At 35.1% G+C, this 19811-nt stretch overlaps 1 protein-coding gene across 3 annotated transcripts in view; it reads right to left on the reverse strand.

Annotated features, from left to right (window-relative positions):
* The window catches only part of SCN2A (sodium voltage-gated channel alpha subunit 2), a 165206-nt gene that overhangs the window by 81969 nt on the left and 63426 nt on the right, over window positions 1–19811 (reverse strand). For all 3 annotated transcript variants that reach the window (XM_043997571.1, XM_043997573.1, XM_043997572.1), the window contains exons 8-13: window positions 16848–16911; window positions 14103–14244; window positions 13759–13965; window positions 12108–12401; window positions 5027–5374; window positions 492–624 (exon numbers count right to left, since the gene is read on the reverse strand). In XM_043997571.1, coding sequence (XP_043853506.1) covers window positions 492–624; window positions 5027–5374; window positions 12108–12401; window positions 13759–13965; window positions 14103–14244; window positions 16848–16911 — 1188 coding nt within the window. The remainder of the gene's footprint in view (window positions 1–491; window positions 625–5026; window positions 5375–12107; window positions 12402–13758; window positions 13966–14102; window positions 14245–16847; window positions 16912–19811) is intronic.

Below are 19811 nucleotides of genomic sequence, written 5' to 3' on the forward strand. Positions count from 1 at the left end.
AATAACAATCTACATAGGTGCACTTTATCTGACCTAAAACAGCTGAAAGGAAAAAAAAACTCTTTAGTTTTGAAATCTTTATTTCAAACTGGGCTAACTAAGAGAGTTAAATATACTTCTTGCATAAAACAGAGAATCCATACTTCAAGCTGCATCTGTTGAACATAACTTTATTGGGTTAACATCCTCTAAATGTATTTATTATCAAACTGCTTTCCACATTATGCTACAAACATGTTATTGCTTTATCTGTAGAAAAGCAAAAACAACCCTCCCCCCCCAAAACAAAGACACTTACATTTATCTGGAATCTGCAGCAATTTCCAGGAGGCTAAAATGGGAAATCTTTACCAGAGAGCACATACTGATGGTAAAAGATGCAAACATTGTGTGAAATAACAAGTCTGGAAATATTTTCTGGGAATTCATAAAAGCAGTTGGTGGGGCATTATTGCCAACTGAGCAAGTATGGTATAAAACTGGCTACCTACCTTCCATTGTGTTGGTCAGTATACTGGCTATACTCATTGCTCTTTGTCTTCCAGAAGGGTCTTCTAGCAAATCTATGGACACATGATAAGAACTAGATCGTCTCTTTCTTATTTCTGTTTCTGTAGTGGTGCCCTGAAAAGAACATTCCAAATCAAGGAGCCATCATCCTCTAGCACAAGGAAATCAATCAATTCCTAAAGCATTCCTAACAAAAGCAGGTCACACTGCAAAAAGAATGTGTGTTATGCTGTTTCAAAACAGAGCACTTAAGGCAGGCTTTTTGGAAGGTGTTTTGAGTTTTTAACATAAGATGTTATATCAAGGATGGCTAAGGGGCTAATAATCAATGTCATTTTGGGGAAATGTTGAAAACAATATAGCAGATTCTCATCTCTCCAGGATGTTCCCAGGTAGTCCTCATTGAAGACTTGGAAAAGAAGAGATTAACATAACTATAAGCACTGGGCTAGTAATTCCAGAGCTAAAAGAGATAAGAATCTTTCTAATGAGGGATGACTAATACCAAAAAGGAGATGTGCTAAATTTAAAATGTGATACAATTCCTTTTTTCTTAGTTTGGTTCTGGTTTGGTTTTCATGAAGATCTGTGGGGTAAATACACTTGTGTCCTCTTAGTCTGCCATTACAGAAAGCCAGTGAATACAGGGGGAATGTCTAAGACTAGGTGTGGAGGATTTTTGAGGTTTCTTCTAGCCCTCTCTATGATTTGGATATAATGTAATTCACTGCTACTTTTTGGTCAATTGTCTTGTGTCAAATTATAAGATATATGTAAGAAAGCAGACTTCATATGATTCAGTACAAGTTATAAAGGGATTTATCAAGTTGACCTATCATTTTCCATTAACATTCCCACAGAAAAAGTAACTTTCTTTTGTCAATAGAATCAATAATGAACTTTGAATGCAGATTGAAGCATACTTTATTTATTCTTATATTTTTAGTCTGTATAGAAAAATGTTTTACATGACTTCACATATATAATTGACATTAAATTGCTTTCCTTCTCAAGGAGGGAGGGAATTTGGAACTCAGGGTTTTTTTTTTTAGTTATTCTTTTTTTGTTTGTTTGTTTTTTGGTTTTGGTGTGGCAATAAGGATTAAGTGACTTGCCCAGGGTCACACAGCTAGTGAGTGTCAAGTGTTTGAGGCCAGACTTGAACTCAGGTCCTCCTGAATCCAGGACTGGTGCTTTATCCACTGCACCACCTAGTTGCCCCCTAGGAACTCAGTTTTTTAAAATGAATGTTAATTTGTTTTACGTGAAATTGGGAAATATTTAACAAATAAAAATATATTTAAAAGAAAAATAAATATAATCATAAGCTATTGATTACATTTCTAAGTATTACTAATTAAACGAAACTCTATAATTGATCTGTTTGCCTAACAATGAAGTGATAACAAAAGTATGCCTTCCTTGCTAAAAACCTAAATTATATTTAAGATGTAAGTCAATAGAATGTCAATTATATATAATTGACATATAGGCATATGTAACTGACATTCTTTTGACATGTCCCTCTATATGACATATTTTGACATATATATAGATTTGGTGCTTCTATGGTTTAATGAAAATTAAGACTATTTTCTATGCCAAAATTAAACTTTCCAGAAATGCAACATATCTCTACTTTGAAGGATCAAGTGAATGGTACATAGGGAAAGAAAAAACCATTCAAATCTAGTTCTACTACTCAAAATGAATACAGGTCATCTTTTAGGTTTTTCCCCTCATTACATCAAAATATGTTATTTTCAGGTTTTTTTACATGATCGTTATAAGTGTAAATTCTGGATCAGATATTTCTTGGGAATGTTTTCCTATACTGAGTATTTTCACATCAATTTTAAAGTAAAATTTAGAAGCAATGGAAAATTAAGAAGCAAAGAAATAACCCAAATATAATACATGAAATACACCTTTGGATAAAGTTGTACCTCAAGGCTTATAACATTGCTTAAATTTTGTCTTTGGAACAAGCATTTTCCAGTTAATTGAATTATAAAAAAAAAAAAAATTGCATGGCGGGGGGCGGGGCAGCTATATAGTGCAGGTCCTGGATTCAGGAGGATTGAACCTGAGTTTAAATCCAGCCTGAGACACTTGACACTTACTAGCTGTGTGACCCTGGGCAAGTCACTTAACTTTCATTGCCCCACAAAAACAAAAAAAATGATGGCATGAAAGGAATCACTGAAAAATCACCCAATCTACCCATCTTTGTCTAGGCAGAATTATATCTACCATCTTACTTCAATGAGCATCTGTCCCTATTTGGGGGAGAAATACACACACGTACATGTATGCATTTGTATGTATGTATGTATATATATAAGGATGTATACATACATGTGCATATATAATGGGTTTTAAAATATATATGTGTACATTTGTATATACACATTTACATATGCATATCTGTTCCCAAACTTCCGTAGTATAATCTACTGCTTGATGATTCTCAGTATGAGGTTCATCCCTAAACAAACTATATAATATGTACAAAGTACATTCCTTTCTACATTATCATGTGCTCCAAGGGCCAGTTCCCTCATCTCACTTTGAGTCTGCCTGCTGTTCTCTTTCCCTTCTTATCCCTCCCAAAGCCCTCCGGTTTTCTTTCTTCCTTCCTTCCTTCCATCCACCCCAAAACTGTCCCCAACCTGACTTACATTTCTTTTAAACATTTTGTCTTAATTTCTATATTAAGAAACAGCAGGTTTATGAGTGAGTTTTGCTGATTCTCTACTCATGGCTTAGCCAATATCCCCATTTCATGAATGTAAACATGATTTTTAGCCATCAGTCAAGGCAGTGGTGTTTGCTTTCCCAGGAATCTTTCTGCCATTCACTGCAGTAGATTAAAGAATTTAGAAATGGCTAGCTAGAATAGGGCAGAACAGACTGCCTACAGCCATCTCTGTCCATTCTGGATATTTCTAGTACTTATATTCTCAATATTTGATTGTGGTTTCCAGGACAATCTGCCACATAGGAAAGCCCCCAGGTAGAAAACAGATCTACTAATTTTTATTGTCCATGTTTAAGTGCTCCTTCATAGGAGAGAGAATGGAAAACTTACTGTATCCTTTTAATTCTGTTTTAGCATCTTCTGTAGCATTAATAATCTGTACTAGATAAAAATGCGTGAAGTGGATAATAGTCTCAGAATTTTAAAAATTACAATCCATGAAACTGACTCGTCAAAATATCAACTTGTTGAGGGCAGGTACTATTTCTTTGCTTTCCATGAAGCAGGTCCTTGATAAATGCTTATTATATTGATTTGTCTTTGTTTCCCTGAACTTAGGACAGGCCTTTGCCCTTGTTGGTGCTTAATAACTATTTGAAGAATTGAATTATAGGTTCATAGATTTGAAGTTGGAGGGGCTTTAGGAGTTATCCAATCCCCTCATTTTGCAGATGAAGAGACCGAGGCATAGAGGTCAAGTAACTTGTCCAGGGCCACTCAGCTAATAAAACATTCATATCCTCCTGACTCCAAGTCTAGTGCTATCTCCATTACTCCGTGCTGTCTCTTCAATTACTCACTTCCATTTGAGTCTTTCTATTCTGTCAAAGAAATATCTAAAAGCATTTTGCCTTGCTATCCTAACAGAAATTTTCTTCCAGTTCCACTTTTGCTTTTCTTCACATCATCAGAAAGTGACACTTGAAACAGTTTCTATATTGTTAGACTATCTGGGGTCTTGCAACAGACAAAACAGTGAAAACACTTCTGAAACAGAAAGCAATTTAAAATGAAATACATGACAAACAATGGTTTTGGTGATACCAATATCTTAAAATGACTTCTGCCACCCCTGTGTGGTGGCAGTTAAACAAAAAGTGTCATTGTGTATACTCATCAGTTAATTCCAAACTGATAGACAACTTTACACAGGGCTGAAGTGGATCATTTGTGGGAAAAATAATGTCCTATTTATAGATAACAATAGATTATATTTCAGTATAGTGCTTCAGTAATAACATTCTAGTCCACATAAGTTACAAATTTACTTTGCTTAATTATTAGTAATGATCGGCTTGCTAAACTAGCTAATTATTTTGTAAACTCTGATTTTCCTGTCTTTAAATCAATTAATTTGCACTAATCGAATTTTATACTACTAAGGTTTGTTTTGCTAAGCCAGAGCAGTGAGTAAAGTGGTATAATTAATGAGTGTTGTGCTTGAATCCTGCCTCTAGACTGCCCCAGCTGTGTGACCTTTCACAACATATTTTGCCTCTTGAAGCTTCTGATTTCTTACCTATAAAATGGGGATAACAGGACCTGTAGAATCCATACCTTGAAGAAATGTTGTTAGAAACAGATGAAGAAATGCATTTAAAAGCAGCTTTCTAAGCTTGATTAGCCCATCTCCTGAATATTCAGGATTCTAGTCTGTACATATCTCCCTAGAGAAAGTAGGAAAATCCACTCAAGTCTGAACTAGCTAATCCCAGCTTTCTTACATTCTTATGAACAAGTTTTAATTATCATCACCTCTGGCAGGAGTTGCCCAGTTGGTGATGTAAGGGCTGAAGGTCCACCAACCAGAGAAACCACGCCATTGCAATCCACTGAGCTGTGCATTTTTCCATTCACTGGCAATATGGGCAGCACCCGAGATGATCGGCTAGCCTGACTAACGTTACTGTGGCGCCGTTCTCCATGTCTGTGTGGAACAAACAGGGAATCTCTTCTACTGTCATTGTCCTCAAAAGTACTGTGCTCATCATCAGCAAAGTCATTTTCAGAGCCAATATCTTTTGCTCGACCCCTGAAGCTGAAGATGCTTGTCCGGCTGTTGCGTCTTGGAGAAAAAAGAGAGCCACGGATGCTCAATAAAGACTATTAAAAGCAAAAGAGACAGGGGAGAGAAGAGAATTATGCACTTGTATTATATATATATATATATATATATATATATATATATATATATATATATATATATATATATAATATACATACAATTGCACTTTTCATTTTACAAGCAGAAAAAAAATCCATTCCTTAACAGAAATAAGCAACCTTTGGCATGGGTACCACAATGTGACATATGAAATAGTTATTGAAAGTACTCTGAGGGGCAGCTAGGTGGCGCAGAGGATAAAGCACTGGCCCTGGATTCAGAAAGACCTGAGTTCAAATTCAGACCCAGACACTAGACACTTACTAGCTGTATGATCCTGGGCAAGTCACTTAACCTTCATTGCCCCACAAAAAAAAGAAAAAAAAAAAGAAAGTACTCATTATATGAATCTCTGATTTCTTCCATTTTTTCCTTTCCTTCTTTCCTTTCCTCTTCCTTTTTCTTTGTTTCTCTTCCTCTTCTCTTTTTCTTGCTCCTTTCCCCCTCCCTCCCTCCTTTTCTTTCTTTCCTTCCTTCCTTCCATCTTTCTTTCCTGCTTCATTTCTTCCTACCTTTATTCTTCCCTCTTTTCATTTCTCCTATTTCCCTTTTCCCCTCATCTCTTTCTGCTACTCTAATTAAACTTTAGCTGTTCTAGGAATATCCCAAGACATCACAGCCTTCTTAGTGTAACTCAGGACTAAAGAATTTGATGACCCTTATTCTCGAAGCTAATTACAAATATAAGTCCAATAGAAAGTAAAGATATAAAGTACTTACCTACATTTAGATTCTTGAAGAATAAAAAATAAACACAGTAAAATATCACCACTGACCACAGCAAGCTGAAGATGCTGATTTTAGCACTGAGAAAAATAAAATCAATCTTGCTTCTAGATCTATTTAATTATAGTACAAGGAACTGCTTCTCTTCTTCCTTCTGAATATTTTATTACAGTCTTCATGAATAAATAAAACAAATCAAGCTGGAAAGAACTGATTGATTCACTCCCTGCTTTCGACTCTTCTATCTGTCTCAGAAAATTGAAGAGTATTTTATTTACAATAAGTGAATGACCCAGTTTATCCAATGGTCAGGTCATAAATTATAGAAATGTTAACATTTTCTTAAGTATTTTTTTCACTTCAATCGCTGTTATAATTAGAAGTATTTATTTAATCACCTCTCTATAAATGAGAAATGGTTATGATGAGCCAATTTTAATCTGTTACTAATTTTATGGTTTGTTTTTTCAAAAAGATTAGTTATTCACTAGCCCAAATTTGGTATGATCTTCTCCAAAATCACCCAAGCTAAGTACAATTATGTCTATAATGTAATAGCTATGTTTTAAATAGATATGATTCCAGCTTTCAATTTAACTTGGAAAATTTGTAATTTATCTGAGAACTTTAAAGTTTTCAAGAAATTTTTATATATCTGTTGTTTAGAGCTCTTTGCACAATATGCACAATATTACAGGTCAGTAGGAAGCAGATTTTGTTTTGTTACTTGTTATACAGAGTTTTAATTTTTTATTGTTTTCTATATAAATGAATCAATGACTTTCAGAAAACTATCAGGTAACTAAACCTATAGTCTATTATTACTCCTATGTAGCTTTCTTCATGATTATAGAATTTTAATTCTATCTGAAGGTAGGCTGTTTGAAAGATTACTATCCATCAGAAATTATCTGATTTTTGCTATCTCAGAAGGCCAGAAAAATATGGTATAACATCAAGGAAATATGTAGGCATAAGGATAATTTAGAAAGTGTTCATGATAGCAACATTTTGATTAAATGAAGAAGTGCAAAGTACTATATTCACTAGAAATAGTGAAAAGATTAGAAAGTAATAAAACACTCTGTAAAATTATTTAAGACTCAGAGGCAAAATATCACACACACACACACACACACACACACACACACCCCACCCCCAACAAGGGCATAATGTACATATGACGTCTGCATGTAAGTTGGACTTGTATGGTATTCATCAGCCTTAGAGCTTATTCTTCACCTGATAGCATCATCTTGTTTCTGACATGAATATCATTTCCATAGCAACCAAATGGTATGACCCAAATAGAAAATAAGGGGAAAAATAGCCAAATCAAGTGAAATTCTAAGGAACAGAAATCTATTTATGTGTGGGAAATTAAAACCTGAGAAGATAAACTGTAAAGCAGCAAAGAAATATTTCCAAATAAAGTATCTTTGCTCAATTCACTAAGATGTTAAAAAAGATCCACCCTTTCTCTAATACCACCCTTCAATTAGCTTTTAGTAAATATTTCACACCTTAGGACAATGGTCACATGCGACAGTGGCCAAATCTGGCCCACTGCTAATTTTCATATGACTCCAAAACTAAGAATTTTTTTTTACATTTTAAAATATGATAAATCTTTATTTAAAATGCAAAAAACCCATTCTTAGCTCATGAACCCTACATGTACAATATTTAACAGGGAATTTGTTGACTTATGTTTTAGAAGATACATTATTGAGAATTGTATTTAACCTAAACTCCTTTCCACAATTGTCCACAATACTGGCAATTCCCATGTTCTCTTTCTCTTTTCCTGTTACTAAATAGTCTTCTTTTAGGTTAATCATAATTAAGGTAACACACTCATTAAATAATAGAAATTCTGTGACTTTTGGAGAAGCTAGAAGATTAATCTAGGGGATAAGGAATTCAGATCATGGAATGAAGGATTTGAGACTGGTCTAGAAAGTCTTGAAAAAGTTATAAAAGTTGTACAATGTTTGATGAAATGCTAAGAAACTTTGATTTAGAAATGCTAAACATTGTCTATTTTTGTTTTCAGTTTTATCATATTAAAAGATAAACAGTTTGAATATGAGCAATATGAAAAAAATTTTAGCTTGACTACACATATTTGTTACAAGGGGTTTGTTTATATTTATTTTGTTGATGTTGTTTTGGGGAGGAGTATGGTAAGAAAGACAATAAATAATTGTTAACTGAAAAAATAAAATTTGACTTAGGAAAAAGAGATGAACTATGTTACTGAGGATAGCCTATAAGTAAAGAAATAAAAAGAAACTAGAGACTTGTTTGGAATTATATCCTTTGTTGTCTCTTTAAGTGATTTACTTTTATCAAATGATGCAAAAACCAAGAAAAGTAAGGATATTAATGAAAACTGAAAATGGGGTGTAGTTGGGGGAAGAAAGAAAAAAGAAATTTACATGATAACTTTATTGTATATTTAAAAGGAATAGCAAGTTGTATATAGTAGATTTACAGCTTCATGTGCAATCATCTTTTTATTATACTATGTTATGGAAATGTTTGTTTTATTCCATAAATTTTTTTTAAATTGAATATGTGGTCCATGATATTGGTTCTATGTGTTGAGCTTCTGATATTGTTATCAAAGGGAACAGTTTCAGGATACTGATTAGTATGAAAAGGGCTGATAAAAACTTGGCATGGTGGTAATACCATAAGAGATAATAATTTTTTATGAACCTAATTCTTGTCAAGGCTTGGATAAAGTACTTTTAAAAAAGCCGTTACCAGAAGCATCTTCACATAATCAGCAGTCTTTTGGTGTCTATGGGCTTCTATTGAGGACATTACTATCATAACAAAATTTTTACCATAACAATTATGATTATACTAACACCCGTATTAATGAATAGAATGCAGTAGAAATTATACAAAAAGAATAAGTATTATCTGGGATGTTGAATACTTGGGACTACGGCTCAAATAAATACTAACTTAAGATAATATTTGATCTTATAAGTCTAGTGGAAGTTGGAAGGGAAGATCAATGATCATAGGATCATAACTTGAAAACTGGAAGAGGCCTTAGAGATCACCTAGTCCAACCCTTTCATATAACAAATGAGTTAACTGAGGCCCAGAGGGGTTAAATAACTTTCCCAAGGTCACCTAGGAAGTAAGTGAAAGAATCAGAAGTCAAACCCATGTCCTCTGATTCCAGACCCAGTACATCTACCATCCCATGTTGCCTCCCAGAAGCTGAGGTAGGGCATAGCAGAGGGATGCCACATGCTTATGGAAGGTTCTATCAGACAGGTTTCTAGGTATTGGATGAAGCCAATGACAAATACACAGAGGCTCTCTTTTGTCTGAGAATCTTAGCCAGGATGGAAGCTTGACTTTCTATAAGGAACCTTTATTGTTTATCCTTTCTTTCTTTCTTTCTTTCTTTCTTTCTTTCTTTCTTTCTTTCTTTCTTTCTTTCTTTCTTTCTTTCTTTCTTTCTTTCTTTCTTTCTTTCTTTCTTTCGGCAATGAGGGTTAAGTGACTTGCCCAGGGTCACACAGCTAGTAAGTGTCAAGTGTCTGAGGCTGCATTTGAACTCAGGTCCTCCTGAATCCAGGGCCGTTGCTTTATCCACTGTGCCACCTAGCTGCCCCCAAAGCACCTTTATTGTTAGGGGATTTGTTAGTGAGATTTTCATTTGTTAAGGAGATTCCATATTTTAAAACTTACATAAGTACCAGTGAATTGAACTATAGCAAAAGAGGATAAATGATAATAAGAAAATATAGACAGCTGGTTTATACAATAGTTCCATTATAAAGATGAAGTAAAACCTAATTCTATAATATCATTTTATCTTATAATTTATGCAGCTTCTGCAGGAATCTCATTAATTTTCAAGGGATATACACACACTGTGCTCAAGGGTACATGAGACTATGCATATGAGAAAGTAAAGAAGTTATCCTCAGGATTATTAGGACTCCTGGACATACATCTTTTAGATGAAATCTAAATGTAAAAGTCCTGATAATTATTTAAAGACATTCTCAGGACTTCTATGAATAGACATCCCTTTTCAGATTCCCATCCAAAGAATTATTCATTAGCACAGGGAACTCTTGTTAGGTGAACTCCCCTTGCCAATGCAGAGGACAAGCTTCCTATGACTCAGGAGGTATGTTGTAGGGAGTTGCCTGGGCCACAAGGCAGTTAAGTGGCAATCACTGTGTCGCGCAGCTGGCAGAAATGTTACTCTTTGCCTAAAGCTCTAAGTTTTCTTGGGTATAATTCTCTCTAGAATTTCAATTACATAGCATTTTGGTTACACCATTAGAATTATTTCCCATCCCCCTTCTTCTAACTGAAACAATGGCAGATGTGATGAATTCCTTTCAAGTATAAATCTATGATACTATTAATCTATTAATAAGCCCTTAGGAAATATAGGTTCTTAATAAATGCTGGATGATTGATATTCTCCACTATGCAGCTAGGTGGTATGATGGATAGAGCATTGGGCCTAGAGTCAGGAAGACCTGAGTTCAAATGTGACCTCTGACCCTTATTAGCTGGGTGACCCTGGGCCTATCATTTCACCTGTTAGACTCAGTTTCCTCATCTGAAAATTAGGATTGATAATAGCACCTACCTTCCAGGGCAGTTGTGAGGATTGATTGAGAGAATAATTACAAAATGCTTAGTACAATGCCCGGCACATTGTAAGCACCATATAAATGTTAGCTGTTATTATTACTGTTAGTGGAAAATAGTGGATTTTAATTGCTACCTTCCATTACTGCAGGTTAAGAGTGATGAGCAGCAGGAACCTTGTCATTCAGCAGCCCATAGCATAGTGGAGACACTGGCACAGTCGACAAAGGCTCTGAGACACATATATCCAATATGGATGCAACAGGATTACTTAAAAAGCCTTTGGAAAAGGGTGTGTCCCTGAGAGTGGAAATCAACTCTGATTGGTTAACAATCAATGAGAGGGTGGACATATTAATGAGGAGATAGACAAAAGTTCTTCAGCTCCTAGTGCAGGGAATGTGACCTAATCATGAGCCTCAGCTGCTTCCAGCAATCTGGACAAACATATCAATGTCTACCCAGACCCTATTCATAAGCTTCATAAGCTGGGTCACCTAAATTCAAATGGAAGATTCCAAGGACAGACAGGGACTTATTTCCTAAGAGCATGATTTCATTTAGACTGGGTTCTGTTTATGAGGTGTCCTAGTTGGGTAGAGTCCCACCTAAGATTGAAAAGTATGTAGGTAAGTAGGTGGCGCAGTGGATAGGACCTGAGTTCAAATATGTCCTCAGACACTTGACACTTACTAGCTATATGACCTTGGGCAAGTCACTTAACCCTCATTGCCCCATAAATAAATAGATATATAGATAGATAAATAAGAAAAGTATGTACCCCAAGGATTTGAGTACTCTCATCTATCAACAATGTCCTTCAGAGGCTATGTACATAACCTACAGGGGCTGATTTCTGAATGAGGAAAGAAAAGGAAAACCTTAGTCCTAATTTAATAATTGATTATTAATAAAAGAGAGAAATAATCATTTCTTTCAACTCATGACTATAATTGCTGCTGCCAAGGAAGCTGAGGTAGATATATCTCTTAACCTCATGAGTTCTGATACACAGCAGTTGATCAAGTGTCCACACTAAGTTCAACATTAACATGGTGGGTCTCCATGAATTGGGATAGAGGGAAGGGATGGAAGAGGAAGGAAGTTGCTTAAGGTGGGCCAAACCAGACCAAGTTGGAAAATATAGTTCTTGTGCCAGAGTGGGACTGGACCTGTGAGATTCCCTGCACTTTCTGCCTGGCCAAAACAAAGTCCTAGTCTTTAAAAACAAAGAAACAAAACCCTCTAAGAAAACCATCATTCAAGAACTAACATGCAAATTCCTTAATCAAAAATTTGTACCTGGTGGGGAGAAGAGAACCTCTTTTCATAGGTCAGGCGATTTCCTTCAATGGAAAAACGAAACCCTTTCTTTCTGATACTATCTTCAGATTCAGATTTGTGGAAATCCTCTTCTTCTTGCTTCTCTTCTTCTCCAGACTGTTCTTTCTGTTTCCTTTTCTTTCTCCGGTTCCTCCTTTCTTTTGCACTTTTTGAGCTCAGCTTTGATGCTTCTGAAGAACTCTCTGAGAAGCCTCCTACCCCACCAGCTCCACTGAATTCTCTTGATTCTGCAGATGCTGCTGCTGCCGCTGCCTAGTAAAGAATAAAATATGTGGTAGTTGTAGGCAACTATGCTTTCAAAAATATCCCTATTATTGTTTTCTTTATTATTAGCATCATTAACATGATCATATAAAATATCTATTTTCTCTTCTATTAATGAAAAATGCAACTCAGGAGTAATACTGACCTAACCAATTATGGAGAAGCAACATGATGAAAAATATTGGACTTAAAAGCCAGAAGACATGAATTTGACTCTTGACTGTGTCTTACTGGTTGGATGACAATGGGGAAAGTCATTTAGCCACTATGACCCTCAGTTTCCTCATTTGTAAAATGGGGATTAGGGAATAATACTTGCATCACATACCTGATGGGGTAGCAAAAAGAATCAAATGAGATAATGTATAGAAAAGTGTTTTAGGCCTGCTAAGTCAAAGAATTTACAGAAGCTTACAAATGGTCTTTAAGAGAAACTTGATCAGAGACTAGTCATGTCATATTTTGGAATGATTTTTGATATAAACAAGAAACTCCAATTATCACAAGACTATACTCAACCTTTGCTAGTATTTCAATACATGTCATAAAAGGCAAATAACTTCAGAAACCTCTCTGTTCCCTGTAATTATGAACCTAGTGAGTGCTTACTTTTTTTTCCACTCATTCATTTAAAAACAGTCTACTTTTAGTGGTAGCACAAATTAATCCTATTTAATTCTGACAAAAATATTTTTATTCTACTGAATAAATGCTTTTCAGTTTGAATGGATAAATTGAGGGCTTCCAGTATAGGATAACAACAAAGACAAACTACAGATCATATATATTAAGGCAATCTGGATTGTAGGCATTTATGTGGCTTAGCTAATTAATGATTGTACAGTATTTGAAAAGCTACAGCTACAAACTGTTAAGCACCATCATTATTGAACAAGCATTTTCCATTGGTTCTGTCATTATGCATTTTAAAATACTCAGTGTTAAAAAGCAACAAGGTGCTCAATAGCATAACAATGGCATAAATAGATGAGTAAATTAGTGCCTTAGAAGAACCGTTTCCAAGAAATTTCCCCCCAAAATAATAATGAACCATATTCTTTCCTCATTGTGAAAACTTAATATGTATACATGCATGGAGTTATGGAGGGGATGTCAGAAATCAGAATGACATAATTTACATATGTTGATGCAGCTTTATTCCATGTTACTTGACACACCTTGTCATCTACTCTTAAGAACTGAGGAAAATAAATAACTATAAGTAATGAACAGGTCTCCAACATTTCCAGTTTCTATGAAACATTTCCTGGGCTATTAGAACTTTCCCAATTCTGAGGATGTTGCAAAGAAGAAAGCTACAACTTGATTAACCACCTGACAATACCTGGGCTTCTTCCTGTTGTTTCTTAAGTTGTTCCAACATCTGTTGAAATTCAGCCTCCTTCTGCTCTGCCTCTTCCAAAGTGGCCTGGTTCTGCTCCTCATAGGCCATGGCAACCACAGCCAGGATCAAATTTATAAGGTAGAAAGAGCCCAAGAAAATGACCAGGACAAAAAAAATCATATATGTCTTGCCAGCTGCACGAAGTGTCTGAGAAAACAAAAGGGGTGCAGGGGGGAAGAAATGATTTACTGCCCATCTACATTCTAAGTAAAGGATTGCCACTGATTTGATCCCATTATTACATTTTTAATCATTGAAAGTCATTGATTTAACTCAGGCCTCACCAGCTGATAAAGATTTTCCCAGAAGTCTTGAGTCATCAGGCGAAATAGGGACAAGAAAGCCCAGCTGAAGGTGTCAAAGCTTGTGTAGCCGTAGTTGGGGTTTCTGCCAGCTTTCACACATATGTATCCTTCTGGACACTGGCTGCAATTAGATTAGAAGAGAGGAAAGAAATTATATCAGCATGTGTGTTTGTCGATTTTTATATATTTATAGATTTTTCATTCATTATTTTACATGACAAATTCACAGAAGGAGAAGGGAAGGGGGAACAGGCATTTATGAAGCATCTACTGTGCCAAGTGTTTTTAATACATTATCTCAATTGGTCTTTACAACAATGCTGGGAAGTGCTGTTATTATGCCCATTTTACATTAGGAAAAGGAGGCAGATAAGAAGTTAAGTGACGTCCAGGGTCACACAACTAATCATCTCTGAGGTAAGATTTGAATTCAGAGCTATCCTGACTCCAGGGCCAGTGCTCTCTTCACTGCACTACCTAGCTGCTTTGCTACAAGGCCCTTTTCTATTTAGCTCATTTCATACTACACTAAACATAGTTTTAGGTTTTATTAATTCCTAAAGCCCTTAAAATCTATGAGACAGTTCAATGCCAGGTTTTTATCCCCAGTCACTTCAATACTCAACATTCCTTAATGTATCATTAACATATTTCTTTGTGAGAATGACAATTTCACTAACAGATTAATTTACATTCCTTTTTCCCCCCTGGGACTTGATAACAAAATCTAGAGAGATAATGATTTTGTGCTTTTTTTTTTTTTTTTTTACTTTACTTGCCTCTGGAAGAAAATGTCAGAAGGGCACATCCTACTAGATGACCACACATTAAGGACAAAATACTGGAACAGACCAGAACAAAAACTTTAGGTTCACATTCACTATTTGGAATCATATTAAAACCTCTTTTTAAACAAAACTGAAAAATATTATGAAATTATATTTCCTCTAACACTCTCTCTAGACTTCTGGGAATAGCCCTGTAGAAAAGTGGTCAAGAACAAGAAGGCCTTTCTTAGAGAAATCCATTAAAGGTGATAACCTAACATATCTCTTCTCATTTACATCACTGGCTTTCCTGCTCCTGAAGCCACTGGACTCACCCAAGGGAAATGCCCTTTATTTCACTGGAAGGGAGGTACACTCATGACTGAGATTCAGAATACTGATTTCTCATTGATCCTTGCTGTTCCCTCTTCTATAAATGGGATAATGATAACACCTACCTCCCAGAGATGTGAAGATTAAATGAGATAATATCTGGGAAGCACTTAACACAGTGCCTGGTACCATCTTAGGCTCTAAATAAATGCTTGTTTCCTTCCTTCTTTGTCATCTTAATAGACAAGCCAAGTTAAAATCCTTCTGCCAGTAGTAATTTTGACACAGGCAGTAGTGTTCTGCTAAATGTTTGACAACTGGCTTTTCAGAAAAAAGTACCTATGACAGATGTTTAAGTTTAATCTGCATTAATAATGTTTTCTCCATCATTTTCTGAAGTCTAGAACATCAACAAAACAATAAATTGAACCCTGATTTGTAGTGTTTGCCAATTTTGAAGGTGTAAATGCTCACAATGAAAATTTAACAATTGGTTCTAGTGAACAGGGGAGTTAGCTCCTACATACCCCTGCAAGGTATTATAGCATTAGTGGTTTCTAAGCAAAGTATATAAAACTATTGTACTTGACTTTTAAGCTTCTTGGGGCAAGGGTGTTATCCCATTCATCTCTGAATCACTCAGAGCACTGTATAGTCCCTTATGTAGAGAAAAATCTTAATAAATATTTGTTGAATTGAATTGGGCTAAATTATATAAAAATGTAGAATCTTTTCAAATGGAAATCCTATCCTCACAGAAATTATTCTGTTCTCCACTTATTGTTGGTAATAACAATAACTAACATTTATATAGCAGCATGTGCCAGGCTCTGTGCTTATTATTTCATTTGGTCCTCATAATAACCCTGTGAGGTAGGTACTAATATTATCCCCATTTTACAGATGAGGAAACTGACACAAATAGAAGGTAAGTCACTTGCTCGGGGTCACACAGTTAGTAAATGTCTGAGGCCAAATTCTAACTCAGGTCTTCCTGACTCCATGCCCAGCATTCTAACAACTCTACCACCTAGCTGACCCAACATTGAACTTGGAGTCAGAAGACCTAATTTTGAAGCCTGCTATAAAACTCAGAGGTTGTATGACTGTGGACAGGTCACCAAAATTCTGAGCACTGGTTTTCTTATCTGCAAGAAGGGGAGCAATAAAACGTTACATAATCTCCTTCACTGGGCTGTTGTGAGAAAGCATTTTGCAAAATGCATGCACCTATCAAGCTGGACTACTATTATAAATAAACCATAATGTACTATGTGCTGATCAGATTATTGCTAGGGCACAGGCTGGATCTTACAGGAGTTTACATTCTAGTATGACACAAGACAACATTAGATAACACCATGAATATGACCTCCAAACACTGATGACTACTTCTACTTTTTCTCTTTTCGTTTTGCACAGTACTTATTTGATAGATTTGATGTGAGCAAGAAGGGTTAGTAATTGCTGGACATGAATGATGAAGGAGGTGCAAATTCATACTCTGCCCACCCATTCTGAGAATTTTGTGAGAGAAACTTGGTGGTCTGGTGTATAGGCAGTGGAAGGTAATTCTAGGCAGATGGCATAGCATGGCATGAAATAATAGGAAAGAATTTCTTACCCCGCATCAGAACTGTTACCACAAAGCAATGCATCATTTTGCCCTTCCAAAGTGTAAAAATGACCTATTTAAGGAATAAGAAATAAAAAGTTGTAAAACCGAAAGTATTTAAATTAATATATCCATATACTCAATATCATCACTTTTTTTCTATTTTAATGAGAATGAGGGCAAACTGAAAAGGCACAAAATGCTGGATTAAAACGGTCACTTTATTAATGACCATATTTACATAGAACCAATGTCAGTATATTGAATTTGTTAACTAATCAAAATTTTGAAGATCAGTATCAAAGCAAGTCATACCACATCAAATGGATATTTGTTGTGCTAAACCTAAACAAAAACCATTCCTTAAAACAACTGTGCCAAGAAAAAAAACAAAATAGGACAGACCTATTAATTCAAGGTCCTTTTCTCAGCTCAAAAGGTGGGAGGGGAAGCCTTGCTGCTATTAAAATACGCTTATGCAACAAAAGGATTACTTCATATTTTTTAAAAGCTGGGTACATAAATAGATTTGCACATACTACCTCCCTTATTCCCCCAAGTCCCCCCCACATTTCAACCTTGTTTTCTGTGGGCAGAGGAATTTTTTTGTCTTCTAATGAAGTTACAAGTAAAAATTTATCCTTTTCAACCTGAAATGATAAACTTGCTTCTTTCTGGATATATACTTTGAGAGTATACTAGGGTAATTTCTTTTCAAGCCATATGAATAGAAAATTATGACCCAAAGCAATAAAATTCTGACATTTTTTCTATCTACCTCTTTTCTCTCTAGGCAATTTAATTGTGACAGAACTATGGTTAAATAACATCAGCAGCATTTAAAGTCTATTCAAAGCAGGTGGTTTATAAAAAGGCTTTTTTTTTAGATCCTGAAGTCTGGAAGCAAATCCCACTCTTACTAAAACTGATCCCATTTCTCCCAATATAACCTTTACTGATCCGTCTCACTCCAAAAACAATGGTGAGAATATGAGAGTGATGACTGCGTGAGCTTCCACGAATATGGTTGTAGAAACATACAGTACATTAATGACATCCTAGATTAAGTAAAGAATACCAAAAGGAGCTATTATTAGAAGCAAAACGTTAATAGAAATAGACTGAAAAAACTGAAAAACTTAGATAAAAATGTTAAAGGCTTAGGCTTCTTATTGAGGGGTCCTATAGATGGGAAATGATGGAGATGACATCTGTGATGACAAGGAATAATTATAATGGATATATGATGAATTTACAGCAATTTTCATTATAAAAATTTCTAATATATAAAAGATTATCTACCACAGAGGAGATAAGACCATGATGTGGTATGATCCAAAGAGATAATTTTGACAGATAGATGTAGTGAAATAAATCTAGACAAAGGTTTAACAATGGCAAGAAATTTGCAAAATAGTTCTAAAATGAAATTTATTCACATTAATACCATTCTTTTTATGACAGTGTGTGCCCAACAAGAAAGACTTCCATTTAATCTCTTCCTACACCTTCTGATAACTCTTTACTCAAATACACTTATGAATAGTAAAATATGAAGAATGTTAGAAGAGGCCATTTGTTCAAAAGTGTGTATCAGGAATAAGTTAAATATTGAATTTGGAGTGTTCACTTCTATGTAAAGTACATAAATTTGGATTTTACCACCATGATATTAGTACCTCTATCTTTAGATACCAACATTAAAGGAAAAAGTTATCATGGCTATATATACCATTCAAGCAATCAACTAGTTCTAAACTGATTTTTTTCTGTCATGTTAAAAATTAATTATAAGTTATTTCATTTCTGAACTTCGGTTTCAACTGTAAAGTGGATTAGAAGATTTCCTTTGTTTACATTAAATTTTGGAATTGTATGGCATGTAGAATTGAAATTTATAAGGCAGGGAATGTGTTACAATGAAAAGGACACAGGTTCTGGATCCAGAGGACCATGTTTCAGATTCTTCCTCTGATGCTTATTACCCATGTGACCTTCATCAAGTTACTTAGCCTCCTACACCTGTTTCCTCATCTTTAAAATGACACATGGGAATTCCTATAAACATGCCCAAGTCTTCTTTATCCTTAAAAAATACCTCATCATTAAACTCTATTAGGCATTCAGCTTATCATCCTATATCTCTTCTTCCTTTCTCAATGAAATTCCTGGTTGGGGGAATGTCTATACTTCTTGCTTCCACTTCCTCTTCTCTTTTTAGTTTCTCAACTTTTTCCGATATGGCTTCCAACCTCATTATTCTACTAAAGCTGCTTTCTTCAAAGTTTCCAGTGATCTATTAATTGCTTCATCTGATAGCAATTTCCCAATCTTCATCCTTCTTAACATCTCTGCAGAATTACGTATCAACAAGTATTTATTAAATATATTTCTATTTCCTTGGCATTATAGCATTAGGTACAAAGAAAGGCAAAAAAATCTCTGCTCTATGTCTAATGGGGGAGACAACATGAAAGCAACTATGCATAAACAAGATAAAAGTATTACAAATTGGAGTTAATAACAAAGGGAAGGCACTAATTAAGGACACTGTGAACTCCTCTCCCTTTCTCCTCTCTGAGTTATCACTATACTACTTTTCCTTGGTTTTCCTCTTATCAGTATAGTTGTACCTAGTTCAAACTACCCTTTATGTCACGGCCCACTAACCTATAGGAATACTCCAAAATTCTGTCCAGGGTCTTCATCTTCATATATCTATATCTATATCTATATATCTATATCTAAATCCACAGAGATTGATATTTTTTCTTTCTTTGTGACCTCATCTGTTCCAATATATTTAATTATACTCTCTATGCTGAATGATTTCTAGCTCCCTATATCCAGCCCTAATCTCTCTCCTGAACTCCAATTCCAGAAATCCAACTGCCTACTGGGAATTTCAAACTCAATAAACCATAGACACCTCAAACTCAACATATCCAAAAAAGAAGTAATGATTTACCCCCT

Source organism: Dromiciops gliroides, chromosome 3, assembly GCF_019393635.1.
Source record: "Dromiciops gliroides isolate mDroGli1 chromosome 3, mDroGli1.pri, whole genome shotgun sequence".
In the NCBI taxonomy this organism is placed as follows: Eukaryota; Metazoa; Chordata; class Mammalia; order Microbiotheria; family Microbiotheriidae; genus Dromiciops; species Dromiciops gliroides.